Source organism: Astyanax mexicanus, chromosome 11, assembly GCF_023375975.1.
Source record: "Astyanax mexicanus isolate ESR-SI-001 chromosome 11, AstMex3_surface, whole genome shotgun sequence".
Classification (NCBI taxonomy): domain Eukaryota; kingdom Metazoa; phylum Chordata; class Actinopteri; order Characiformes; family Acestrorhamphidae; genus Astyanax; species Astyanax mexicanus.
The window spans coordinates 15,273,826-15,292,133 of NC_064418.1; the positions used below are offsets into that span (position 1 = coordinate 15,273,826).

The 18,308-nt window shown below is 37.8% G+C and overlaps 1 protein-coding gene across 1 annotated transcript in view; it reads left to right on the top strand.

Moving 5' to 3' along the window:
• Positions 1-18,308, top strand: part of kif5c (kinesin family member 5C) — a 70,698-nt gene that overhangs the window by 10,005 nt on the left and 42,385 nt on the right. Inside the window, exons 2-3 of the mRNA XM_049485055.1 lie at positions 10,906-10,993; positions 11,775-11,848. Coding sequence (XP_049341012.1) covers positions 10,906-10,993; positions 11,775-11,848 — 162 coding nt within the window. The remainder of the gene's footprint in view (positions 1-10,905; positions 10,994-11,774; positions 11,849-18,308) is intronic.

Here is an 18,308-nt window from a genome sequence, read left to right on the forward strand (position 1 = left end):
TAAATGCGCATGGGTTACTGCCATCGCTTAACAAAACATGGCTCATTAATGGTGGTTATCAGGTGGTGAAGCTTGCTTTGTGATGTCACGCTTTAGCCTGGCAAGAGCCTCTACAGGCTGTGTGATGTGTTGAGTGGGGGTGTCACAAATGTAGTCTAATGACTGTGAGTGGAAGGGGGAGGGGCTAGCATCTGGCTACACCAAGTTATGTTGCTGCCTAGTGTGTAATAATTAGAAAAAGAACAGCTTAAACATATCTATGTTATTATTATTATTATGTTTAGGTGCTGTCTTTAAGTTTTAAATATTTTGTTCATGCATTTACTGATATTTCAGATTAACATTTATTTTGAAAACTCATAACTCCTTTGAGTTATTCTAACAATGTGTGTGTGGAAAAGCTCTTACTTTCACTATTAAACATACCTCTGAGCTCTAGTGTTGTATTTCTACTATTTGATTTCACCAAACGATTAAGTGATCACAGATCATGATCATTCAATATTTTTTCAACCGCAGGTTTCAGCTCCAAAGTGTGTTTTATAGTATTTTTAAAGAATTGATTTATGTGCAACAATCAATAGACAACAGTGACATATCCTTTGTTTGTTATTTGGCGTACAGGGCTTGGTTGCTGTGTGTAAGGGTGTTCATGGTCAGATATAGACGTGTTCTTTTCTGAAGGCCACTGAGCGTGTGACTGGGTGACTGGGTGAGATGTATGTTTCTGTGATGATGGCATGTCGGCAGGGGCGGAGACACGTGATTGGTGGAGTGATGCTTGGCCTTCAAAGCAGAATATTTATGCATTGCCATGGAAGCTGCTGCACACACCAACAGACACTCACACCCACACACATGACACCTTTTCTGTTCCAGATTGGAATCTAATTATGGAGTATGAAGCATGTGTGAGCATCTTACATTAAACATTCTTACATTCAGTAATTTTAGGTCAATAAAATTGCATCAAACTATAAACTGGTCTTGTGTTGTAAGAGATATTTTAGAGATATACAACATTTAATGCATCTGTTGCTGACTGGTGTTCGTTACAGAGAGCTGCCATGAGTTTACTGCATTTAGGCTGAGCAGAAACAGCAGAACACTATAGACTACTGTAGCCTGGCAGTGTCAGTGTGTGATAATGTACCCCACTGGTGGTGGCTTTTATACTGTTCATATCAATATTGGAATTATATTGTATCAATCGAAATTAAGAATATACTATTATATATTGTAATATAATTTTGTCCATATCGTCAAATATTAATCGTAACCCCTGTATCCTGATGCTTCAGGTTTAGCCAGGTGACAGTAAACAGCCCTAAAATACAGGGTTGGACAATGAAACTGAAACACCTGTCATTTTAGTGTGGGAGGTTTCATGGCTAAATTGGAGCAGCCTGGTAGCCAATCTTCATTAATTGCACATTGCACCATTTTGAGCACAGTTTTGGTCAAAACATTGCACACAACATGGGTGACATATAAGAGTTCAAAAAAGGAAAAATTGTTAATGCACGTCTTGCTGGCGCATCTATGACCAAGACAGCAAGTCTTTGTGATCTTTCAAGAGCCACGGTATCCAGGGTAATGTCAGCATACCACCAAGAAGAACAAACCACATCCAACAGGATTAACTGTGGACTCAGTTTATTATTGGTTTCCTACGGTATTGCAATATATCATGATATACAGAATTGTAATCCACGTATTGTAATACTTATCGTATTGTCAGCCGTATGTCGTGCAAATACTGAGTCCCTAGGCATGAGTGCTAGTGCTAAATGGGATTGGGCCCAAATGTGCTCTTTTGAATTTCCTGCCACAGTTATTATAATATCTATTTTTTGTATATAAAGTAATATTAGCAGCTAAGGTAGGTGTCACTTAAAGAGCACTAACAGTGAAAGCCTGAAGCTCACACATGGCACCTTCACAGCTGATTTTAAATTCTGCAGACAATAATCGTTTAGTCTGAATTTTAAATGAGCGAGTCTAACGGAGAGCACGCTGAAAAGTATTGATGGCCTGAAGCTGTGCTTGAGCTGGGATGGAAACCCTGAGTTCAGCAGCACATCAGCCTGCCTGGAAAAGGCCTTGACTGTCCCTAGAGAAACCGCATCAATTATTGACCAAAAGAAGATGCCATTTTCAGCCTGTGTGTGTGTGTGTTTCTCTTGGCTGAGTGTGTTTGCTCACAGAAGCTCTTTGTATTTGTAGATCGCTGAATGTGTACCTTATCATGGCTTAAGGGATTTCCTATCTGCATACTGTGTGGCTCAAAGAGATGCTCTTTGTTCTGTAGTTCTGAACCACAAAAGGCAGCGTTTTGATTTGTAGAGCCAGATAAAAGGGTATCTATTATGAAAAGCCACTTTTCTTGCTTATTTGAAATTGAAAACCAAGAATTGCTGTAATTCATAAACACTGTTCAAGTTGTAGACATACTATTGGTCTATTTTCATACAAAGTATAAGGCACATTTTAAGTGACAATAGTAAGGAACAGGGGTGTCACCATGTTTTTCTTCTAATTCAGCAGGTCTTGCCACTGGGGGTGCCTAAGTAAACCAAACTGTAATTTTCTTTCGAAGTCAAACGAGGGTGTTTATTTACAGTAAGACAAGAATACTTAGATTTTCAGTATTTTAGGGGGTTAGCAGCAGCGCTAGCCATGGTTAGCAGCACTAGTAAATGCTTCCTGACAGCGCTACACTGAGGAGCTGAGGAGTGTTCTGGTAACCTAGGGTATCAGCTAGCGGTTCGCCCCACATAGCTTGTTTTAACATGCAGGCTTCAGTCCAATATACTCACCTCTGAATGGCGAAAGAGCTAGCACTAAGCGCGGTTAGCGGCTAATGCTAATACTGCTTCAGCCTCAGTGCTGGAGAATCTTCACTGAAACTCCTTTGTTAACACTGAACTTCAGGCTTTACTTTACTTACAACCTGACTGGTAGAATTTAAACATAAAGCGCACTGTCGATTTTTGGGAAAATGAAAGGATTTTAAGTGGAAAAAATATGGTATATATATCTTAGTAAGAATTCATTTGGGACTTTCTATTGATCAGTTTATAAAGAAATGTTGACACCTTGGAAATACATTTGACAGAAAGTTCATTTTTAGCTTGAGGTCAAGGACAGAGTTCTGGGCATTCTATTTCAGGATTTTTTGGTAGACAGAATAGCAGAATTTATGGTTCCATTTATCACAGCAAGTCTTCCAGGTCCTGAAGCAGCAAAAAATCCCCAGACCGTCACACTACCCCCACCATGTTTTACTGTAGGTATGATGTTCTTTTTCTAAAATGCGGTGTTTTATGCAACATGTAAAGGGACACATACCTTCTCGTTAGTCCACAGAGTATTTTCCAAAAAAAAAATATTTTTCATCAAGAAGTATTCTGGCAAAATATAGACCTTTTTTATCTTGCCATGCACACCATTTTGCCCATATATACAGAAGATATGTATATAAATATATATATATATATATATATATATATATATATATACATATATATATATATATATATATATATATGAAGGGTCATGCAGGCTGGAGCCTATCCCAGCCGGCAACAGGCGGAAGGCACTATACACCCTGGACAGGCCGCCAATCTATCACAGGGCAGACAGAAACAGACAGACACACAAACATATTCATTCACACTCACACCTAGGGGACAATTACAACCAAGTTCCATTTAGCCTTAACGTGCCGTCTTTGGACTGTGGGAGGAAACCGGAGCACCCTGAGAAAACCCACACAGAAATATGTATATATATTAGTGGTGTCAATTAAAATAAAATAAAAATAAAAATAAAATAAAAAAATAAAAAAAATTAATCCAACAAAATTCTGTGATTAACTGCGATTAATCGCATTAGTTTTTCTTCAGACGTAAATTATTATAGTGGATATTTAAATATAAATAAAATAATGAATGTAAGAAATGTAAAATGCAATTATATGTATATTAGTGGTGTCAATTAAAATATTAGTATATACTTGTATGTTTGAGGGAAGATAAAAATCAACGCAGGGTGCTGTAATAAAGAATGCATGATAAATTGGCCCGTAAAATTGTTTGTGAGGATTTCTAAATTCGAACTTAATTTGAATATTTAAAAAATATCAGAGATGAGGATCAGTGCAGTGCAGGAGTGCTGGTGTGTGTGCATGGTGAAAAATGTAACGCGTTACTGATTACAAAATAACAGCGTGCGTTAACGCTTTATCGTATATATATATATATATATATATATATATATATACGTATATATATACGCATCACTGTGCCTCACTCTCCAGACATTCATGCTGTTAACATGGTACAGATATTCTCATGTTATAGTGATTGGGATGACACTGATATCTCTGTAAAGGAGATTTACACACCTGCTGTTGCCTGAGAGAGAGAGAGAGAGAGAGAGAAAGAGAGAGAGATCGCTGCAAATAGAGACAGACATTCCGCCTCACCAGCAATCATGTTTCCATCTTCCCCCCATTTGCCAGGGGACACCTGGCTTTGTCTATTAGCCAATCGGAATTGTTGAGCTTCAGTTTCCGTGGCGACGGACTCCGTGCAGCAGCAAGGGGCTTTTGGCGGCCGCGGCAGCAGGGTGGTGTGACCCCCGCTGACCTTATCAAACACAACGTGAAGAAAACCCACTTCCCCCAATCAGACACAGTGACTGAAGACCATCGGACTATTAGCGGAGCACACACACACACACACACACACACACACTCACACTCATTTGATTTCAACAGCAAAGAAAAGGTTCTGAATAGAGACATCTGTCAATTGAATACATGAAAGAAAGGAAGAATGAATGACCGACTTTACTAATTACCTTTATAAACATTTAGATGCCGAGATAAGGCTTTAGTTTTGCAAATATATTTACTTGATTACTGTAATCAATGCCATTAATTACACTTAATGTCAAAGAAATAGTTGCAAAGAACAGAAAATGATTAACAGTTGATTTTGCAGTCAGGCTGGAGTGTTAATAGTGTGTCCAATAGCACCAATCAGATATAGGTCTGGCTCTACAGCTGGCCCTGGCATAACATCTGTATCTTCAAGACAAGCTCTTAAGATGGCAGCAGTATGTGGACGAGCATTGTTTTGTTGGAATATATAACTGCAGTGTGTGCTCAGTAGGGCTGGCCCGAATAGCGTTTTTTGAGCTCCGGATATTCGGCACTGATTCGAAGCGAATATTCGAATATTCGTTTTTAAAAAAAGAGGTAAAAAAATAAAATAAAAAAAAGCAAATCACGGCCCCTTTAATCCACTGAAAAATGTTAAATTTGCTCTGACCGACGAGACATATTCACCCCGGATTTTTGGTGTTTTTATCCTCCATATTTTTGTGTTTTCACCCCATATTTTTTCTGTGTTTTTAGCCCAGATTTCTTTGTGTTTTCATCCCGGAATTTCTGCTGCCCCACACGCGGCTTATCCGCTGCGTAAGCAGGCTAGGAGGCTGCTGCACGGTTTCTCCGCTGCGCAAGCCAGCCCAGTAAATTGCTGTTTGTGTTTTCACACTTAGGCTATTTGCTTAAAAAAACAAACAAAAAAACGTTTGTTCAGGAAGTATTTTATATTCTTAAACATTGTTAATTATATTAGAGGACAGTCATTGTAAACTGTACTTGGTCTATTTCGGTTAAAGGATTGTGCAGGGCATATTACTGATTTTGTATTTTTGCACTTGGGCTATAAGCTCAATATTAAATATTTCGTTTGTTTAGAAATTATTTTATATTTTTAAACCATGTTAAATTATATTAGAGTAGAGGAAAGTCATTGTTAATGACGTTATTGTACTTGGTCTATTTCGGTTTAAGGATTGTGCAGGGCATAGCCGTATTACTGATTTTGTATTTTTGCACTTGGGCTATAAGCTCAATATTAAATATTTCGTTTGCTTAGAAATTATTTTATATTTTTAAACCATTTTAAATTATATTAGATAAGAGGAAATTCGTTCAGACATCATTTTTGTAGGCCAGGCTTTTGTAACCGATTTAGCCCCTACTGTTGCCACATTACCCCTTACGTTTTATTATATAAATCAGTTTCGAAGAGCCTGCATTTTTTTTTATCATGTATAATAGAGGTCTGCGCGAGACTGATTTTTAAACCCACTCTTCCACGCTCCCGCGTTTCTGTCTCGTTACCGCTCCGCAAAAAAATTGCTTCTTTTAATCCCGCGCCCGCCCGCCACATACACATTTCTGCCGCTCCCGCCCCACGTTCCTAATATAAATTAAATAAACTACATTTAATGCTTCAAATTTACTTATATATTTATTAAAACAGCAGCGCTGAATAGTGCGGTCCCGTTCCTTACCCCAGTCCAAACACCATCGGTGTGTGCGTGTGTGTGTCGGTCCATCCTGCGCGTTGAGAGTTTTCTTTAGGTTTTTTTTTTTTTTTACAATTATTACAGTTTTCTTAACTATTTATTAATTTGCTCCCGCATCGTCTGGATTAAACTCCCGCTCCAGCCAATAACAGTTCAGTTCTGTCCCGCGCGCAAGATATTCTGACGGGACCCGCGAGAACAGAAGTGGTTAGAGTGAGGTGGAACTCTGGAAAGGAGAAAAAAAAACGAATATCCGAATACCAAAATTAAAAACCGAATACCTACTCAACGAACGAATATCCGAATACCCGAATATTCGGGTCCAGCCCTAGTGCTCAGAAAGGCAGGTCCACTGGTTGCAGGACCTCATTAACATAACGTTGGCCCGTCAAAATGTCTGTAATGATCTGGCATTGTACACTATGGCACCAGGCCTTCTGGATGTATTACAGGACAACAAACTGCTTATCTTGGCCCAGACTACTGTGACGCTACAAACTAATTTGTTGGTCATCTCCACCAATATGAACGCAGGACATGTCATGATCTGGCAACAATTTATATCACAATAGATTTCTTAACTTTGGTCAATGTTGTACTAATCAGATGTTGATATGAACAGTATAGATATCCTCTTGGTATACGTAATAACGCCCTATACAAGAATATGATTTCACTATATTTAAGGACATTTTCAGGATACGTAGTATGTATTGTGTTTTGACACATAGCTTCTTCATGATTTGATTTTTACACTCTGTAATTAAATGTACAGTTGGGTCAGTGTTCTTTAAGCACGGATAATATCCTTGCTAGTCTTATTAAGCATATCGTTGATGCGAAAATAATTGTTATTATACAATATCTATATATTTCTCAGCTCTACTCTGGCATAACTACCAAACAAGTTTCCCTCTTGTCAGTTGATTCCTTCTGAGTACAACAATTTTTAACAGTGATTGTTTATGGAACCACATCATGCTTCTGTTGTTGTCAGTGGTAAATAGGCCTGTCACAATAATTGCAATATCGGTTTATTGTACAATAAATTAACATGACCTCAATAATTTTTGAAAATCGTTATTTTGTCTATTGTTTATTTGTATGATTGTTCACATATATAACAGTTAACAGCCAGTCATGCTTCAATAACTGTGACTCCATACACAGTGTGGACTAAAGTAGGTGAAGAAATAATTAAAATGAAATGTATTTCACTAATATGTAAAAATCAATAAAGCTTTGGTCAAGAATAAGCTCAATATGTGGCCTTCAGTCTTTTTACAGTCTAGATATATCTTAATATTTAAATACTTTAGACCTACTAAAGAAGTTCTGAATATTAAATATACTGAAATATTAGCATTCATCATGCGTACAGTGTGTGTAGAGTATAGAGTATGTATGGATATCTGAAGTTGCTGTAGTCAGCAGTAACATTACACTCTCCTGAGAACCTGTGTGAGAGTGAGCACTATGCTAATCTTTACAGTCTTTCTTTATTTCACTTAATTGCTAGACTTCTTCAACTCCCTTTCAATTGGCTCTTCTTCATTACAGGAGCACCTATCGAGGCACTTCATCACGTTTTCTCAACTGTAGAAGAGCACTATATAGTTTTATTTTCTGTGCTGGAAAGGGCAGTCTTTAGGTACTCAGGTTTGTAGGGGTGGCATGGAAGGCACATCAATAACAGCATCCTTTCCTGCAGGAAGGGCAGAACTACACATACAGTCCCCTCCAAACATATTGGAACAGTGAGGCCAAACACATTATTTCTGCTGTAGACTGAAAATATTAAAAGATAAATATGAAACAAAATATAAACATTTCACATTTATTTTCCAGGTATTTACATCTGGATCTGATACACATTTTAGAATATAGCATCTTCTCTCTGAACTCACCATTTTTTGTGAGCAAAACAGATAAAGTAGATTAAAGACTTATTTAGTTGCAAATCTGTCACTTGCAGTAACTGCATCATGTCTGTGACCCACTGACTTAATCCACTGTGTTTTACAGATGAGATAGAATGTTTGGAATCAAGAGCAGATCAAGATCAAGAGCAGCCTTTCTTTCTCCAAATGTTAGCCTCTTCATCATATTGGTAAAGGTTAAACTTTGTCTCATCAGTTCATAGGCTTGTCTCTATACTTTTTGGTAAATTGTAGCCTGACCTTTCTATTCACCCTATTAATTTCATATTCTGGTGAACCACTGTACTTTTGTTCATGAAGTTTTCTGTGAACAGTAGATTGTGATAACAGTTGTTTTATGGATATTCTTTACAGCACACACAATGTGTCTGTCATCAACTGCTGTGGTTTTCTTTGGTCTACCTGTTCATCACCTGTTATTTAGTACACCAGTGACGACTTTCTTCTTGAGGACAGTTGTTCTGACTATTGACAATATTTGTGCAATGTTTTTAAATACCTGGAAATAAGCTAAAATGTTAATCTTTTGTTTTCATATTCATATTTTAATGCCAAACCTGAGTGTTTTCAGTCTACAGCAAATGAATAGTGAATGAATCAGATTCTCACAGCAACATTGAAACATTTTGGAGAAAGTCAGAGACAGTAGAGACAGTTTCTTCAACACCCTTGATTTCAGAAGAAACAATGAATGAGCAGGTGTTCCAATACTTTGCCAATATAGTGTATACTGGAACCTCTGTGGTTTGCTCTGAACAAAGGAACAGAAGGGATTGGGGGGTTGCTCTCTGGGGTAATCATGTTTGATTGACAGTTGGGGGTAGGCCACACTCAAGGCCATTCATCCAACAATGTGCACTCCTTTAAAGCTCTCGAGACCTCCATGTATGCACCGGGTCATGGAGTCTGCATGTAGCTGTGTCTTCTAGGAGGCACTGAACTGTCACTGGGGTGGTACATAAGGTACTTATGTAACTTGAGTATATTAAGACTTTGTTTACACCTGGTCAATTCATGTGATTAGTATCTGTATTGTATCCTGATACAATACCACATGTGCATTGCTTTGGTATTAATAGCAGGACATGATGTGTCATTGACTCTATTAGACACTCCTACCTACTGATGCTCCACCTTGTAGATAAAGTAAAGTCAGAGACAGAAGCTCTGAATCTGTTGCTGCACAGTTTACAGTGTTGGTCATCCTCTAGTCCTTTATTAATGCTCGCAGGACGATGCCCACAAGACAATGCCCTCTGGATGCTGTTTGTAGACTATTCTCAGTCCAGCAGTGACACTGATAAGATGTTTAAAAACTCCAGCAGCACTGCTGTTTCTAATTCACTCATACCAGAACTGAGAATTAATAAACGATCCACAACCCAAATAATAACAGCTGCTCTGTGGTGGTCTCTCCTCTGCGGTCCTGACCATTAAGGAACAGGGTGAAAGGAGGAAAATAAAACAGGAGGAAGGGCTCCTATATGCTCAGTGGAGTTGAAACAATGCATAATGGGTGTAGATGCAAGAAGGTGCTCATAATATTATGCTTGAGCTGTGCATGTGCATTTATATTTGTACATACTTTTGTATATTTGTATATTTCTGTTTTGTATTGTATTTTTCTCTGCTGTTCCTGTTTTGACATTACAAACTGGACAAACGGCTACTTGATAAAGATGATGAGTGTTTTTTATTCAGTCAGTTAATTATCACATAATGCAATAACCATTAACACTACATACATTTCAGTCAGGATAATAGTGACATAAGCAGCACAGGAATTTTGCCTGTCCTCATAACAAATTAGTCTACATATAATAAAAATAAGAATGTAGTATAGAATATATTAATACAGTTATAGAGCAAAGCACAGTTTGTACAATAAAAAGGGGATACAGTATTGCTAAACAAAAAATAAAATCTAGCATAAATGTATAATAATAAAAGATAAAACGATAATCATAAAGATAACATAAGTAAAAAAACAATTCAACCCACATAAATTAAATAAAATTAACAAATTATAATAAAACTAAAAACAGGAAAAATGTAAAAAAAACAACAACAAAATAAAACAAATTAAGGAAATAGAACAAATTAAAACAAGCAATTGGTTTGGAGATGGTTAGAGAGTCTATTTTAAAATGTCTGAGTGACACCAGCAAGCTGAGATTTAGAGTTGTTGATTATTGCAACAATGTTCGAGTAGTGAATTTGCATCACCTGAGCTTTTCTAATGATGATTGTGAACAAGTCATGTCCCTAACAATGTAATTAATTAGTTATCTCCTGGGGCATCTCACTGTGTATCTCTTGGGATGCCTCACTTTTACAAGCTCTTTTCTATATTTTTCTCTGTAGAATTGCACGAAGCAAATGTATAACATATTGTTTAAAATGTCAAAAACAATGTTTCATCTTTCAACTTTAAAAAAGCATTTGGGATGTAAAGTGTACTAATGGAAGGAAGTTAACAGAAGTTGGTAAATATTGTGCATAGAATGGAAATTTAAATACAATGTTTTGTTGTATGTTTCTAATTCAGATTCTTTATTATGTTTGTTATTTACAGGGAAAGCCTTATGTGTTTGATCGAGTTCTGCCTCCCAACACAACCCAAGAGCTGGTCTACGACTCCTGTGCTAAACAGATTGTTAAAGGTGAGATAAGCTAAAAAGTTTAATATTTATTTTCTGTGTTTAAAAAATGGTTTGAGAGAAATTCATTAATTTAAACTGTTTTCCATTCATCAGCTCAGGTGTGTTCTGTGACTGAAGTTTATATTCTGGAGTTTTGCGCTGGAGTTATGTTGCTAACCCATTTCTACCTTTAATCAGTATTTTATCTAATGGTCTCCCCCCATAGTTGGGGAATGTGACTTACTTTTTCACCACTGCTGTAAATGGGCCACCATGCAAATTAGTACAAAAAAATATATTTTGTTTGATATATTTAAAAAAAATAAACTGTTCAAGATTTCTGGGATATGTTTGTTATGTTTTTAGGACAAAAACATGCAGATATTAAGTGTTTTAAGTATAAAGCACAAAATATAATTGATGTAACAGAATTGTACTAATATAGTTTGGGTTACACAGCAGTACACAGTTGTAGAGAGAGGTCTTGTTCAGCTCCAAAGGACTCCAAAGGTACCAAATGTCCTGTCCAGTAGGAACATTCTAGCCCATATTGTCAGTAATGGAGATGCTTATCTCCCCTGTTACAGTAAGTGGAGCCACAACAAAATTATGAAGCTCAAATTCGTAAGGTACATTTTGCTTTAAATTCAATAGATTATTTTAACAGATTGGGTATATATTTTGAAAAAGGGTTCTAAGGGATTTCTTGTTAAAGTATTACTGTAGGTAGAGTAGGAAAAGTACTCTAACTGAAAGTGAATTTTGCTTCATTTGTCTGATTCTACTGTTTTCTGTTTCTCAGATGTGCTTGAAGGATATAATGGAACCATTTTTGCCTATGGCCAGACTTCATCAGGGAAAACTCACACAATGGAGGTATGAATACAAGCCCTTCATATTTAGTTCCATATCTGTCCTACACAAACGTTAAATGTTGTTGTCTTTGTCTGTCTTTGAGCATTAAAACATTGGATACTGTGTTAACAGTACATTGGGTAATGTTAATTGTAGCTTTTTATTACAGCTGTTATTAGCTTTTATTTATCTACTGTCTGAAATTGATTTAGAACACATTGATTCCTTATTGATCCTAAAATCCAACACAAGCAGCCATCATTGGGGTCCAAGCGCTTTGTAAAATTAAGGAAGATACAGTAGGCCCTCTGTCTAGAACTGTCTCTGATAGTGTCCTGATTGTTTATTTAAGTTCACTAAAGAACAGAATAAAAGATGAAGAATATTATTATTATACCTATGTTTGCCTTAAAAACTGAAGAGATATAAACAGTTGTGGCACATCTGCTTCTCTGTTGTATCTGGATGGGGTGGCGGTGCTGCTGATTCACTGTTCTTGCCACATAATTAGTGTCTTCCCAATGGCGCAGTAAAATATTTAACCAACAGATGCCATTTTTTTGGCCTCCTCACAATGTGTGGGGGGGGGCAGACGTTGTCAAGGTGGCAGCTACCCTAACTATAAAGTTCAGTAGGAAACCCTGACCACTCTGGATCACTTTATCCATTTTAAGTACACGCTGTTTTATTATAATTTAGACTGCATGCAGACCACTAGTATTCCGAATACGGAAATAATTTTAAATGCCCATCCTTACTAGTGGTTTTGATAAATTACTTAGCTAGTCTTGCAACGTTTTTTTTAACAGTCTATTCCCTTAGAATTACGTAAAGGACCCAAAACTGAGAATATGCTTAGTTTTTTAGATAAATGATGTATACAGCCTACATTTCTTAATTCATCAGACAGGAGTGCAACAAAAAATGTTCAGTTGAGTTCAGAAATAGGAGTAAACTAAACGTAAAAAAAGGGAGAAATATAACTGATTATTACATTACATTACATTACATTACATTACATTTGGCAGACGCTTTTGTCCAAAGCGACTTACAATAGTCAAGTACAATGTAAAATAAGTTTAAAGGTAAAAACAACTTTGGATAGGGATAAAAGGAGGTCAAAGGGGAATAATAGGATAGAGGAGTGAAGGAGGGGAAGAAGGAAATGAGGTTAGAAGTAGTTAGTGTGTTAGAGGTGTTAGGAGGAGAGTAAGTGCTCTTTGAAGAGCTCTGTCTTCAGGAGTTTATTAAAGATAGCGAGAGATTCTCCTGATCTGGTAGTAGAAGGTAGTTTGTTCCACCATTGGGGAACTCTGTATGAGAACAGTCTGGATTGCTTTGTGTGAATGTTTGTTTGGTAAAGCGAGGCGACGTTCATTGGAGGAGCGCAGCGGCCGGGAGGTAGCGTAAGCCTTCAGGAGCGAGTGCAGGTAGGAAGGAGCTGTTCTGTCATCACCTTGTAGGCGATTGTAAGAGTTTTGAATTTGATGCGAGCATCAACTGGTAGCCAATGGAGCTGAATGAGCAGCGGGGTGACATGTGCCCGTTTTGGCTGGTTGAAGACCAGACGTGCTGCTGCGTTCTTGATCATCTGGAGTGGTTTTACTACACAGGACGGGAGGCCAGTTAGCAGGGCATTGCAGTAATCGAGGCGTGAGATGACGACCGCTTGCACCAGGAGTTGGGTGGCCTCCTGGCCTCCCTGGCCTCCTGATTATACATGCAGACTTATATCACTATTGCTCACTTTTGAAAAAATAATATATTATCTAGTGAAAAAATCACTAAATTAGCAACTCTGGCTCTCTAACAGTGTTGTTCTGTGAACAGTTGTTTTTGTACATAAGTCAAAGTCATGGTTGCAGTGGAACTTAGTCACTGCAGTAAGGAAAATCTTCCTCTTAATGTTTACACTTAAGGGCAGGGCTTAATGTGTTTTATGCAACCGGGCACTGTTCTCAGAAAGTACTTACTGGCTGAAGCATAGCTGTCAAGAGATGCCAGTGCTTCAACTTAACATGTTCCTTAATATCTGTTTCAAAGTACACACTAAGAAAAGTAAGTACAGATTTCTACTTAAAAGAGTACAAAGCTTGTCGCCGGGGCTGTATCTTATATTGAGGTACAAAAAAGTACCTTTCAGTGAAAGTCCTTTTTTGTACCCATGTTTTTGTGCCAGTAAAGATTATAAAGATTATAAACATTATAATCTACTAAATATGGCTCAAAAACTTGATGATCCAAAATTGTCTGGCTTACAGAATACTGAATGTACCTTTTGGCTGGTTAAAAGGTACAGATTTGTATTTATTGCTGTTAGGAAAGACTTTGTACTTTAGAGGGAACAAATCTGACCCTGTAAATACCAATATTGTACCTTTGTGGGTACAATTATGAAGAGAGTACCTTTGAGTACAAAAAAGTACTCACAACATACCTGTTTTTTAGAGTATACTTTAAGTATAAAATATATGGGAAACATTTCCCTTACCTAAGGAAATCACGGTGTGTGTTGCATAAAATCTCTATTAACTATTTACTTAACTAAAAGGAAAAGGGTTAGGATTTACTGCAGTGGAGTTCCCCTTTAACCATTACAATGACTCACCAGCGGTAATAACTGTTCACTGAACAACACTGTTAGTGAGCCTGTGTTGCTAATTTAGCAATGCTTTCATTGGATTCAGCAACTTTTAAGAACCCTCTAATGATTTATTAAATGAATTATTTTAAAAGAAAATGCTTCCTATAAAAATAAAAAATACCCAAATAAAAAACAGCACTGTTTGATCCTACGTTGAACGTATTTGTGGCACTTTTGCCTGATGGATTAATAAATGTAGGCTATATAGATCATCTCAAAAATGCATCCATATTTTCAGTTTATTGGGAGTTAAGGGGAGGTTTTTGATCCCTTGATTAATTGTAAGGTAATAGAGCGTTAAGGGACTTAATGCAATGTTTATGGGACTTAAGGGAAATTTTATACTAAAGGAAAAATGTAAGTTTTATGATGATTTCCCGTAAGACAGCCTTTATATAACACTTAATGATTTTTCTTCTGCAACACGCCTATTTTTAATGAATTGTTAAGGGCAATCTTAAGGGGCAAAATATTACTTAAGGTGTTTTATGCAACTGGATACCGATCACACACTGATCACCTCATGACCAGCTTCCCAGCTCCTCATGAGAAGCTGGTCATGAGGCAACTCCTCCCTCTGCAACTGGGTTTTAGACTTCCTGACTGAGAGACCACAATCAGTCAGGATTGGAAACAACACCTCCAGCACCACCATACTGAGCACCGGCGCCCCCCAGGGCTGTGTGCTCAGCCCACTGCTGTTCACTCTGCTGACTCATGACTGTACTGCAAAGTACAGCTCAAACCACATCATCAAGTTCGCTGATGACACAACTGTAGTTGGCCTCATCAGCAAGAACGACGAGTCAGCATACAGAGAGGAGGTGCAGTGGCTGACGGACTGGTGCAGAACCAACAACCTATCTCTTAACGTGGATAAAACCAAGGAGATGGTTGTTGACTTCAGGAGAGCTCCAGGTGTCCACCACCCGCTGAACATCAACGGCTCTGCTGTGGAAATTGTGGATAACACCAAGTTCCTCGGTGTTCACATTGCAGAGAACCTCACCTGGTCCCTCAACACCAGCTCCATAACCAAGAAAGCCCAGCAGCGCCTCTACTTCCTGCGGAGACTGAGGAAAGCACATCTCCCACCCCCCATCCTCACCATGTTCTACAGAGGCACTGTAGAAAGCATCCTGAGCACCTGCATTACCGTCTGGTTTGGGAATTGCAACACCTCAGACCGCAAGACCCTACAGCGGATAGTGCGGACAGCTGAGAAAATCATCGGAGTCTCTCTTCCCTCCATCACTGAGATCTACACCACACGCTGCATCCGCAAAGCTACCAGCATTGTGGACGACCCCACCCATCCCTCACACGGACTCTTCGCTCTGATGCCGTCCGGCAGAAGATACAGGAGCATCCGAGCCTCCACTACTAGACTCTGCAACAGCTTCATCCACCAGGCAGTCAGACTTCTCAACGCACAGAGACAGAACTGAACCCCCACCCCACCCACCACTCACCCAACACACTCGCACAAAACTAAACTGTACACCCCCCCCCCCTTTACACAAAACTAAACTGTACACCCCCCCCCCCCTTTACACTCACAAAGAACTGAACTTCACCCACACACACACCCAGTCAGCACACAGAGGCTGACATGACCTTATTTGCTGCACTCTTAAAAACTATAAACTCTACCTCAGTAACTGCTGTGATTATATATGTTCTATATGTTACAGTATGTCACACATCTCTGCACCTTATCCCCACTATACACTTTATTATACCGTATCTGTACTGCACTGTCCTGTCTTTAAATTGTCTCGTCTTTTGTATTTATTGTATTTATTGTTATTTAGTGTTATAATTTTATAATTTTATGTTGCACTGTCGTCACTCCTGCACTTCATGTTGTCTATTGCTTGTGGTTCTATGTTGCACCATGGTTCCGGAGGAACGTAATTTCATCACACTGTGTACCTGTACTCAGATGTAATGACAATAAAAGCCTCTTGACTTGACTTGACTTGATCATTTTATAGGTAAGTATAGAAAATATACCACAACTGCCCCAATGAGCATGAAAAACAAGATATTCTGTTTAAAATTGTTGTTTAAAGCAAATATTAAAACAATTGAATAGATGTTGTACTGTTACAGTAGTAAAGGCTCATTCATAACGCTGAGATTCCTCAGCTTTTAATATTAGGACTAAGATGTTGAGAAGGTGTGACTGTGCCTAGTCATCGCCACCAGCCATCATAAGTGCTCGTCGCCCACCAGTCGCCTGCAGCCGTTTCCCTGGAAACAGACCAGTGCTTTGATCCAGCTGAATATAAAGTCATATAATTGCAGTTTTCACGGGTGGGGTCCTGAGGGAACAGCTCTAAAGAGATGAGGATACCTTCAGTATACCCCCTCCTAAAAATCTGATTATACTACAATCCACTTACTAATCCAAATAGTTTATTTTATTTCATTTTATTCAGCTTCATTATCAAATTTCTCTACTGTGACACAAAGAGAGATTATATAATACAATATTAGATTTAATAAAGATAATCAAAAACACACACACACTCATCCACTCTCTATCTCTCTATCTCTCTCCTGCCTCTCTTTCTTTCCGCTTCATATAAAATGTTCAATATAAGGAGCTAAATGAATCGCCTGCGGTCAAATACATATTTCATGTCCAGACAGAGACCCCAGTATTCACACTGTTCTTCACTATTAAACATTCCAGAATCACTGAGGCTATATTAGAATTAAAAGCAAAAATACCAACAAACAAACCTACTGTAAATTAACACCCCCAGCCTGCATGTGTATTTGTTCATTTGAATAATTATTATATGTATTAATTTGAATATTAGTGTGTTGTTAAGCTTTTAAATTCTATTTTCACAGTTGGCAAAAAATATATAAAATTTGATTTGGAAATTTTTGTCTGCTTGATGTGACTGATGGACACATTACACTTTTCTCATTTTCTTTGACATATCTACCAACATTATTTTACTGCAATATTGGACAGGTGGAGTGCTTTCTTAATATTATGACATGTTGGATCAGTGACTTCTTGCTAAATTCTGTATTTTTCTTAAATATCGCAGTATTTATTGCAGAAAAAAAACTGAAATATCGTGCAGCGCTAATATAATAGTCTCCTAATTTTTCATTTTTTTATTGTTTTACATGATTTAAAAGATTTGGTATTTGTTCTTTCCATTTTCCTGATTTAACAATGAATGAACTAATAGAAATGCTTCAAATGTATTGGAATAAAATATTTTACGTTGATAAAGTAAACCTTTTGCGTGACCCCTACTTTTATAATATCCTCTTAATCGATGGGTCCTATTTTAGCGTTATTGAGGCAAGCCATCAACCGTGCACCGTGCACCTTGCAGCTTGATTTAGAGTGTGTCGGTGTGTCTTTGCTATCAAAACAAAGGGAAAAGTACATCTTGTGCGGCTCGAAACATGCAAAAGGCTTAAACTAATTCTCTTAAGTAATTGCTTGCCCTTCCCTTTAAGAGCCAGGTGCGCTCAGACTTTGGCACATTGCTATTTCAATGGCGCAGCTACCTGGATGTGTCCAATATGTCAATGACCTATATTTTATGCTGATGTAAATAATGTTATTTTATATAATATTCTGTTTATTGTTAATGTAAAAGTTTGCATAGCCAACAGGCATGTGTTCTAGTTTTGTGCACTGCAGAGCCTGTGTTGATAGTAATACGGCAGAAATTTACCTGAACCACTTCTTACTAACAGACCACCCATAGGTGTAGATATATTCACAAGCACTGTTGCTATATAAACAACGCAGGCAGAAGGCATGAAAATAGACTGTTGGCAGGGGTAAGATAGAGG